This window comes from Carex rostrata, chromosome 25 (genome assembly GCF_964058835.1).
Source record: "Carex rostrata chromosome 25, lpCarRost1.2, whole genome shotgun sequence".
Lineage (NCBI taxonomy): Eukaryota > Viridiplantae > Streptophyta > Magnoliopsida > Poales > Cyperaceae > Carex > Carex rostrata.
The window spans coordinates 4,764,385-4,775,909 of record NC_135942.1 but is presented as its reverse complement, the minus strand read 5'-3'; the positions used below and the strand labels follow the sequence as shown (position 1 = coordinate 4,775,909).

Sequence of the window (11,525 nt, the reverse complement as noted above, 5' to 3'; positions counted from 1 at the left end):
ATGGTACACTAGGCATCGTCATATCAAAAGCATCAGAATTTCAAAAAAATGTCGTTTAGTGTCTCAAAAATTTAGTTTAAGTTTTCGTTCGACGGTAGGCATTAAAAAACAATGATTTTCAAACCATCTTAATAAATAGTAAAAAAATTCAAAAAAATGTAAAATTTGGTCTCCAAGCATATTTTAATATAGATTAAACATCTAACGGTTTAGATCGGATATTTGGACTTCGAAACTAGAGATATGAGTACGAATTAAAATGCCCCGTTTAATTCACGAAGTAGCATAGCCTGACTCTACATGTATATATATGTATATGTATATGTATATATATATATGTACATATTTATACATATATACATATATTATAAAAAAAAAATTGTATATATGTATATGTGTATCTGTATATGTGTATCTGTATATGTGTATGTGTATATATGTATGTGTATATATGTATATGTGTATGTGTATATGTGTATGTGTATATGTATATGTGTATATGTGTATATATGTATATGTGTATATATTATACATATATTATAAAAATCGGAAAAAAAAGAGTTCAACAAGTTGTTAAAATTTAAAATTTTTTGAATAAAAGCCAAGTCCTTAATTAGTATTATATTTAGACTTGTGATATCCAACTGAAAAATAAAATCAAAGTTCACCAAAAAAATAAAAAATAAAAATCATAGTTATAAAGAGTTACGACATCACTTCATAAATATATCAAATGTTTTATTTTTTGGCATACACTCTAAACAAGAAAATTTTTTCTTCACAAAATTATTTAAATCAAAATACTAAGATCTCTAAAAAAAAAAAAAAACACCACTTCATAAATATATCAAATGTTTTATTTTTTAGCATACACTCTAAACAAGAAATTTTTTTCTTCACAAAATTATTTAAAAAAAAATACTAGGATCTCTAAAAAAAAAACCATGGGGTGCCTGGGGGGTTGGCGCCTCACTGGCCTTATGGGGCTAGGGCTGGCACCTCATTTGGTATTTTGGGCCGCCCGAAGCCCAGGCGGTCAGGGCAGAAATAAAAAAAATGGTACACAGGGGCCTTTTTAAAATTAATTAGTTTTTTAGGGATATTAATAAAAATGGCCGGAAAAAAGGAAACATTCCTAAGATTATTAATTACCTAAATGTTAAGTGTTCGAGCTCCTCTCACAACTTCACAGTTTTTATGAAGATTTAAAAAAAAATGTCTATAATATGATGTGGAAATATTGAGAATAAAATAAGAAAATTGAAAAATAATAGTGTAAATTATAAACTTAATTATATACATATTTCTTAATTTTATTTAATTCTAATGACATTGGCAACCATTCTGTAATTCTGCACTCTTCGATTATTTTAGGATTGATGAGAAGCTAGAGGTGACAACGATATGGATAATATCTGATTTATATTTGATCTATATTAGAAAAATTAAATTTAGATATTTCAAATATTCATGCGGATATGAATATATATATGATTTTACGTTTTAATTATCCGTATCCAAATAGTTGATATATATTATATATTTTAATATGAGTAGAACTAGGGTGCTCTTAAGCTCACCAAAACATATCTGATTTATATTTGATCTATATTAGAAAAATTAAATGTAGATATTTCAAATATTCATGCGGATATGAATATATATATGATTTTACGTTTTAATTATCCGTATCCAAATAGTTGATATATATTATATATTTTAATATGAGTAGAACTAGGGTGCTTGATGTGAATTATTACAATACAAGTAATAAATCCTAGTTGATACTCAATTCGGTTGCAAGTGTACAACCTTGTCAAGTAGTACTTAGGGATCATCTCCACAGAGACAAGTTGGAATATTAACTCTAACCTAACAATTTAATTTAGTAAAAGAAAGTAAAAAGGTTTTGTGTTTGTTCAAGTGGTTTGGTTTCGATTAAAATGAATTAAACTAAAGTCTTTAAAGCAAAATTAGGTTTTTAACAAGAATGAGAAATTAGGGTTTCTTAGGGTTTCTATCCACTAGTGTTACGACTAATTGGTTTGTAAAATTTTGTTCTTATATTTATGAAGGCACAGTTGGGTGTTGTAGGTACAAAGTGATATCTCTATATTAATACCATCTTTCAATTAGAATAAACGTCACCTCTCGGTACTTGGCTACTCTAATCTAAAGTCATTAAGTTCTTACTGTCCCAATTGATCTAGAAAATTGTCTTTCACCTCTCGGTACTTGGCACAATTTTCTAAACTATTAAGTGAAGCCCGTATAAGACAAGCGTCACCTCTCGGTACTTAGCCTATCAAATACCCTATTCCTTATGGTCCGGACCTAATATTCAATTTCTCAATTGCAAATACCAAATCTTAGGGTTTCATGTGATTTCGATTAAGTCTTCACAATCAATTAAAATAAAGAATAGATCATAACAAAGAACAAGAATATATAAAATAAAACCAACTAAATCATAACAAAAGTTTCAAGTACAGCCCTAATCAACCCTAGAAAAGCCTTTAGCCAGTCATGGCTAAGACACAAATGAAATCAAAAGAATAAAAGAGTTCCAAAGGAAAGAAATTAATAAAACCGATTGATCAATGATCTCTTCTTCCTTCTTCTCTCTTCTTGCTTTTCCTTGCTTTTCCTTGTTTAATCACCAGAAATTTGATGCGCGCAAAAGCGTATGCACAAAGTTTCAGTACAATGATGTACTTTTTAAATCTTTAACACACGTTTGAGTTAAATTGCAAGTGCACAATTCTATCAAAGTAGTATTTGAGGTGTCGAACCGCAGGGAGTACGATAAAAACTTAGTTTAAACTTGAGTAATAAATTTCAGAAAATAAAATAAAGTAAAGTGCAATAAAAGTAAATTGGGGGGGTTTTGTTCTAACAATTCCTAAGGTTGGGTTCAATACCCAAAAGAAAGGAGTTTGAAACAATAATTGTAAATAAAAGTAAAAGAAAGGAATTGATTTGCTTTCAAGATTTAGAGATCTAGGGATCTTTGGTCTACAATCCCTTGCTAACTCTATTTATTCGGTATTTGTTTGAATTCATGTATGATTTGATGAGGTTTCTAACCTAAAGTGTTAAAAAGGGTCACGGTCGTGAATTAATAACGTGCCTAGATAATTTCGGACTTCACGGTCGTTCTTCACCCTAATTATCTAGACCCATTAAGCTCTTGTTAGCCTATATTGACTAATTACTTAATCAATATAGGTGTCCTAAGTAGGGGTTTGACTTCACGGTCGTTCTTCACCAAACCCTAACCCTTAATTTCTATAGTTCCGGTTATAGGTATCAAAGTACGGTCGCTTCTAACCTAAAACCTAAGATATTTGTGTTCATAATTTGGTACTCTCCTCTCATCCTAACTTCTTTGGATCTTTTGCTTAACAAATCGATTCCAAAGCGGGACTACAGCGATTTCAAGTACTAAACTATGTAATCAACACAAATGATAAATCACAGAAATTAACAATCAAATCCCATAAAACAATCATAATAGAAACAAATAACCGAATAAAATAGAATCAAACAAGTTTATGCATTGACCTAAACCCCTAGAGAGAGATCTACTCCCTCATGGAGAGATCCATTACAAAAATTGGCAAAGTAAGAAGAAATGAAATAAAAGAAGTAGTTACACCCTTTAACAAATAAAAAACCTCTATCTTGCCGACTTCTTGCTCATGAAACCCTTCTTCTCCTTGCTTGAAAGCTTTCCTTTTCTCCAGAATTTATCGCTAAGTATTGTGTATAGAGAGAGAATGGAAGAGGAAGGGATGATGTGAGAGATGCTGTGTGAGATGGGAAGAGATGAGATGGATGGAGAATAAACCCCCTCTTTTATAGCCAAGGATCATGCTCAACTAAGAGGCTAGGAAGTGGAGTTAGTGGGTGTTATATTTGGATTGTTTTCCAGGATTGTATTGTCCACATTTGGCTGTAAAAACGTGTCCTTGGTGCGCCAAAAATAGAAACCGTGTTGAAAACGTGCAATTTTGGCTGTCTACGAGTTTTGTGCGTCCAACTGACTCCAAATTTCCTTTTTTAGTTTCTCATGTTGTAGATCTTCTTCCTAGCATTCCAAAAAGTGGTCGCAAGCCTAAATCGGAGTTACGAGTCAAAAGTTATGGCTATTTTAAGATCAGGCTCCAGTTATGCGTTCTGCTACAGTGCGGACCAGGCCACCCGCACTGCTACAGTACCATCCGCACTGCGTCTTCACCATCTGCTACAGTGCACTGCTACAGTACTTGATCCAAGGTGTATTATATTCACTTTATATTCAAAATACAAGATATTTGGTATTATTTCGTGATAAAAATCAGATCGAATATGTATATAATTTAGGCCTATCAAAATTCTCTCTAAAAAACGTACTCAATCTGTTCTACAGGTCCCTATTTATACCCCCCTCTAAAACCTAGAAATAACCAACCAAAAATAGCAAATTCGGGCTCTGAACCGACCTAATTGCGGGCCGCAATACATTCATTGCGGGCTGCAATGCATGGTGGAAGTTAACAGATTGCAGCGAAGAATTCTGAAGGCCATTGCGGGCCGCAATCATACCCATTACGGGCCGCAATGCATGGTGCTGAAATCTTCTGGAGTTCTTGGTTCTGGCTTGCTTGGTTGCGGACCGCAAATGATCTCTTCCGGGCCGCAATGCATGTGGCAGAAGCTCATTTCTTCGTGCTAACTCACCCGTTTTCCTTCGTTAAGCTCCAAACACTTGATTACCTGTAGAACAAACATAACTAGGGCAGTAACTTGAACTTTTGGACATTTCTAACCTAATCAAACCTAATTTAATCAAAACTTGGCTTAATTTACATAACAAACCCTAGGTTTCAATAGATACAATTTCGGCTTATCAATGCTCTTAAGCTCACCAAAGTTTTGGTGAGCTTAACTCTAAAACTCATTAAATCGATTTCAAACGACGAATCCGAACCGTTAAAACCCGCCTACCTTACGTGTGATGCATCTACATGTGAAATTTTTAAACATTCGAATTAATTTAGTATAAAGTCAAGCGGTCAAAATTAGAAGGTTAATAAATTAATTTTAGTGCATTCATTTTTTGAACGTTTTTGACCGCTTGACTTTATACTAAATTAATTCGAATGTTTAAAAATTTCACATGTAGATGCATCACACATAAGGTAGGTGGGTTACAACGGTTCAAATTCGTCATTTGAAATCGATTCGATGAGTTTTAGAGTTAAGCTCACCAAAACTTTGGTAAGCTTAAGAGCACTCTAGTTCTACTCATTTTAATATATATTATAGTAACATTATGGTATTCATTATTATAATTATATAATATTATAAACTTTTGTATAATCTGTATATTTTATAATTTTTATATTATTTTAATAAATTTTCAATTCGATCCGCTTCGTATTCATATTTATATCCGGAAAAAAAATAAATATAAATATAATTTTGCCTCCGCTCCGTTTTCACCCATATGAGAAGCCCTTTGTCGAAATTTTTTAAAAAAAAAATGCGAAGATTGGTGTACATAATTTCTTTTAAAAATCATAATTAGAAAAAAGATTTTTATGAAACTACTATAATTACATTTTTTTTTATAAAAATTATAAGAATTGAAATGTCATTTTAGTCTCAAACTTTTTTTTGGGATTAAAATGACAATTTAGTTTCAGATATTTTTACAATTTTGCAACATACTTTAATTTTTCTTAAAATCTGTGAAAACAGCTAGTACCGAAATGGCATTTCGGTATTATGATTTTTATAAAAAAAAAATAATCACGTTAGTTTCATAAAATGTTTTTTTTTCTAATTATGATTTATAAAAAAAAAATTCTCCTGGGCTAGACGTAACCAAATTATCTGCCAACCTCCAAAATAAGACTCTGAATTCTCTATCCCTGGGTGCAGGAATTTTTAGTCCCCTCAATTACTACGTGTGAAGCCAGTCACCATTAAATAAATCATTTTTAATTTGGAGCAGAAAATTCTTGTCCCGGACTCGGAGTAGAGGATTCGGTTCCCCAAAACAAACCCAGGTTAACGGAGGAGAAATGGAGAACTAAAAACAAACCCAGGTTAACGGAGGAGAAGTGGAGAACTACTTGACTATGCTTGGAACAAAGGTACAATGGAGCTCCGTCAGACTTTTCTGTGGGACCAAGAGAGACAGGCTCCCCAAGCTTAACGACTGATGATGAGCCGGATATATCCGACGCGCGAAATATACATAATTTTATTTTTTTTGGGAATGACGCAAGACATTAGGTCATAGCGCAGACATTTCCACGCTACTTTAAGAGTTCGAGCTCTGCTAAAACAACCGTTGCTGTTAACATCATCCTACTACATCTCCGTATTATTGAATAAACTGAATATCATCCAATAGAAGTAAGCCACGTCAACCGTCGTAAGAATACGTGAAATATTAGTACTTCGAACTTTTTACGCACCCGCGAAGAAATTTACCTTACTCGGTCCCCATAAAATCTCCTTCGTTACCCCTCACCCATTCTTTTCTTCCAAAAGAAGCTTCCTCTCTCTTTCATTCAACTCTAGATGAACAGTTCTGAGCATTCCTTTGTACAGCCGCCACTTCCCTCCGTCCCGCCGACGGAGGAGGCGACTCTTCTCGCACCTGGCTTTCGCTTTCACCCCACCGACGACGAACTCGTGACTTACTACCTCAAGCGAAAGATCCAGAACAAACCTCTCCGAGTGGACGCGATCGGAGAAACCGATCTTTACAAGTGTGAGCCCTGGGATCTTCCTTCGAAATCTCGGATCAGGAGCCGAGACCTCGAGTGGTACTTCTTCAGCCCGCTTGATCGGAAGCATAGTAACAATCGCCTGAGAACGAATCGAGGCACTGAGCAGGGTTACTGGAAGACGACTGGGAAGGATCGTGAGGTCAAGCATGGCGCGAAGGTGGTCGGGATGAAGAAGACACTCGTGTATCATAATGGGAGAGCTCCGCGTGGCAAGAGGACCAATTGGGTTATGCACGAGTATCGCCTTGAAGGAGATGGGGTGTGCGAGGTATGAAAATTATACTTCGTTAATTAAAATTAAGTTCTATACCTTTTTGAATTTTCTTTTGTAGCTTTCCTTAGATTGAGCAAGGTATTCTTATCCCCCAAGGCACAAAGGGTGCGTGCTGGGAAATTTTTAAGGGTTCTCGTTAGTGAGATTAAAGAGCAGCTTGGGAGAAAGAAGACCTTAGACTAACAAAATGTTTCCCTTAGAATCCTTTTAGAATATGAGTCTATGCTGTGTAACCAGATGTCCGGAATTTTGCTTTGTAGATCTTGTTGATGTCCTGAAATAGAGCAACTTAATATTTCAGGGACATACAGGAAAGAGCAAAATTCGAAGGGCTATGTAAGCAAATTTTACCAGCTTTTGGAGGTCATTTGGAGAAATTTGTGATTTGGTGTTGAATTTTTGCCCTTTTGGTTGGGAGGCGTTTTTCTTTTCTTTTCTTTTTTTCTGTAGATGTCCTCAGAGAAGCTGAACCTTGTGTTTAACATTAGGTAAAAGACCTTGAAACCTTATTTTATATTTTTTTTGTTTTTGTTCTTGTTCCACTGCCATTGTTAATAATTATTTTGTTGCCTTGGATAATTCGTGCTTTGGACAGCAGGAAAAAAAAAATTAGAATTTTTCTGCTAAACCTTGAAATCTGGATTTAATGCAGGATTCATATGTCGTGTGTCGTATCTTCCAGAAGAATGGGCCGGGCCCACAGAATGGAGCTCAGTATGGTGCACCTTTCATCGAAGAGGAGTGGGACCAACTCACAGCAGAAAACAATGGGGTACTCATGATGGGTGGCCATGTCGATGATGAGGACTCTAATGAGACTGCCAAGCCTGAATTTGTCCAAATGGATGACTTTTGGCAGGTTGGTATTAACTATTTATTGATTTTGCTGTTTTTATTCCCCTGCAGCATTTATTTTACTGTATTTTCTCCTTAAAGAGCACTCCTTCAAATGCCATCGCCATTTACCGAAGCTACTTTCTTATTTATGGAAGAATGTCATACTGGCTGCATGTTACCCATAATTATAAAATTCTTCCAAAATTCTCAATATTGCAAAGAAACTCCATATAGTTGACCTTTAGGTTTATTTATAAGTGGACCACATTAATCATGAATTTATTTTATTCATGAACTGTTATATGAAAAGTGGACGAGATATCATTTAGTATGTGCTTTACATTATTCTGAATCCTTTTATCAACTTTTAATACTTTGGGAATTTTGTAAGGTTTGTAGTTCCTAGGGTATGTTGCAAACTTATCTTCATTTGTTTATTGTTTTACTAACAAAATGTCGTTTGAAGGCAGTGCTCTTATTTTGTTTGTTATCTAACTTCAATACTATATCATTTTATGAATGTAAACTAACTGAATCATATGAATCAGCAGGACCAGGATCTTGGTGACCGCTCTGAAATGGAGGCCCCACCTCCTGTACCAGTATCTGACATGTTCCAACTGGAGGAGCTGTTGAAGGACATTAACCCCACTGAAGAAGAAACAACACCAACCAGTGTCATTGACCAATCGAGTCCATCCAAAACTGATGAGTACTTAGAACTAAATGATCTGGCATCTGACCTCATCAATAACAACAATGAAAATGAATCTCTAAACATTGAGGAGTTCTTCGACATAGGAGACAACTTTCTGCAAATGAATGAAGCTCTGTACTCGCCTCTTGCAAATAGTCAGAATTCTGGGCTCGACTTTGTTGATGAATATCTGACATATTATGATGCACCAGATGATAACTTGTTTTATAATGATTTCGTTTACAAGGTAACATAACAAATGGTTTTGTTGCCATAGAAGGTTTTGATGTAAACTTGAAAATATTTTGTTAATAGGATTTCACCTTTGATTGGTGAATACAGGACTTGTAATATGAAGTCCTTGTGTTATTATATTAAATGAACATAGGCATAGATAAAAATTTGTTGTATATTTTTTTCAATTACAGGCAGATGAGAGTAGTGTTATTGCCCCAATTAGCAGTGAAGAAGCCTCTTCTTCTGCGGCCAAGTTGCCAGAAGCTGCTAATGATAAGTTATATCCAGAGAATGGGGATTTTATGGTCTCATCAGGTACTTTCTAGTTGTGCGTTTTTTTTTTTTTTTTTTTCCATTTCAAAGCCTGTAGGCAGTTGTGAGCACTTTTTAATAGAAGAATCTCATGTAAAACTATTGCTGGTCTGGGTGAAATTTAATATGGGTAATATAAACTTTTGTTCAGATAAGAAACCATTAGGGAAGTTTGCAAGCTTTCTAGACTCAATTTCTGCACCACCAGCTTTTGCTGAGGAGTTCCCTGGCAATTTAGACAAGTCAACTGCTCTCCTATCTACGTCTCGTATGGACCCGGTCCATTTGACGGCTGACATGGTACAATTCAACAGTCTAACAGTAACAAGCAATTCAGGTAATGGCGAGATGCTTCTTTACAAATCTGTAGAGTTTGACACAGACCCAAAGTTGTACTGTGGTATATCTTCTGTTTTACGTGGTGGCTTCTGTCTTTTCTCGCTCACGGCATGTATGCTTCTTGTTAGTTATAAAATTGGGCTATGTGTATGTGAGCGCTAGACTATGTTTATGTAGTATGTGTGGGGATTCTATGATATTTATGTTAGTTATATTGGCTTTCATAAATTGCAGTGGATTCTATGATACTGTTTTTTTGTAGCTAGAGTAGGCCTTTTGGTAACTTGAGTCAGGGACTTGAGTCAGTCAGCTCTAGCTCCTTTTGTAATTTTTTGCCTCTTGTTGCTGTAGTAGTGCCTTGTGCTATATGATCTATGTTTGGAATGAAATTTATTTTCCCCATTTGTGATATTCTGATACAACAAAATCCTAAAACCCCACATACAACTCCGTGCTAAAACCTACCTAAAAATGAGCCCTCCTGATAAAAGACGATCAGATCCATCCAAGCGGCACCAGTGTGCCCAGGAAGGAGATGATGTGAACTTCCAAACTGCATACACAATGCACTGAGCTAATGGTATCCTTGGCACCTGCCCTTCCATCAGACTTGCATGTCGTTTGAAGCAAATGCAACTGTCTACATGGTGGTGCATGTCGCCCAAACAAATATTTGTGAGATGTTGGGCATTTCTTCTCTTTTGTAGGTTTTCAAAAATAGAAATGTCACCTTGATCATATTTGAATTGAAATTCAAATTGTAAAAATGTACTAAATCAAGGAACCGTAATAGAGGCTAATATTTTCCTTACGGTTTCTTTATTTACTAGGAATTTATAATTATCATTATAAAATCAGGAGTTATCATTATATGTATACAAATATAAGACTGATTTATTGATCCATATAAAAACCAGGATATGTAAAGGAACCGTGTTCCTGTGATTTTCTTTTTAAATATTATCTGTTACAGGAGTAAGGCTACGGTGCTATGGGTTGCATAGAGGGCTACGGTGTTACTGCTTAATATTCGAGTTTTCAAAATTCTAACAGTCGATTCGAACCATTCATCTTGTTCTCCATATTAATGTGTTTGGAGACCAAATTTTACATTTTTTGGGAATTTTTTACTATTTTTTTAGATAGGTAGAAAATCACTTGATCTAAAAAATTCTGCACCATTCAGATATTTGATTTTCTACCTATCTAAAAAAATAGTAGAAAATTTCAAAAAAATGTAAAATTTGGTCTCCAAACACATATTAATATGGAGAACAAGATGAACGGTTCGGATCGATCGTTAGGATTTTGAAAACTCGAATATTGAGCCGTAGCACTGTAGCCTTATTCCTGTTACAGCTTGCACTTTGTGCTTTATTTTGTAAATATTAACTTCATCATCTTATCTAGTTTCTAGTTTAATTATATATTTTCCGACTAAAAAACAAGTTCAAACCTTAAAATTTTCATCTAGTTTTCGCTCTTGTCCTTCAGTTTGTTCTAGGAATATATATGTAGTCTTCCATTCTTGGTCTGGTTAACAATCCCGACTATCTATTATTAACTTATAAAAAGAACTGAATAAATGCGTATTTACACAATGGCTAAGTGTATGTTGGTATAATATTCAAGTTTACATTTACACTAGCAAAGTGTGCATTTAAGAAATTCCAAAATAGAGTATGAAAGATCAAAATAGCTATTGACAGATGTCAAAATGTATTTTGACTTGTTCAAAATCACATGACAGCTGTCAGCATTTATATATTGATTAAAATAGTCAAAACTAAAATAGTCAAGTGTACATCTATACTATATGTAGTGTGAATCCATACAATAGACAGAATGCGTGAAAAATTCATGGCAGCATTTAGGAAATCATAAGGATGATTATTTATTCTAATAGCTGTATTTATCCTAACTAAAATTGGTTTTTGGAGCATTTTGTTTTCTAAATTCTGAAAGTGTGCTTGTACAGCTTCTCAGAAGCAATATTACTATAAATTGAATTTTGTCTGACGTGGCTATATTATTATGTTGG

The 11,525-nt window shown here is 34.4% G+C and overlaps 1 protein-coding gene across 2 annotated transcripts; it reads left to right on the top strand.

Annotated features, from left to right (window-relative positions):
* Positions 1-6,470: 6,470 nt before the first annotated feature.
* On the top strand, positions 6,471-9,884 carry LOC144543872 (NAC domain-containing protein 53-like). 2 transcript variants are annotated; one of them, XM_078292325.1, is made up of 5 exons: positions 6,471-7,056; positions 7,715-7,921; positions 8,451-8,843; positions 9,025-9,148; positions 9,297-9,884. In XM_078292325.1, exons 1-5 carry the CDS (start codon positions 6,577-6,579, stop codon positions 9,644-9,646), a joined length of 1,554 nt encoding a protein of 517 aa, XP_078148451.1. In that variant the 5' UTR covers positions 6,471-6,576; the 3' UTR covers positions 9,647-9,884. The 2 variants fall into 2 exon arrangements, with proteins under 2 accessions (XP_078148451.1, XP_078148450.1); XM_078292324.1 differs by having other exon boundaries at positions 8,448-8,843.
* The last annotated feature ends 1,641 nt before the right edge of the window (positions 9,885-11,525 follow it).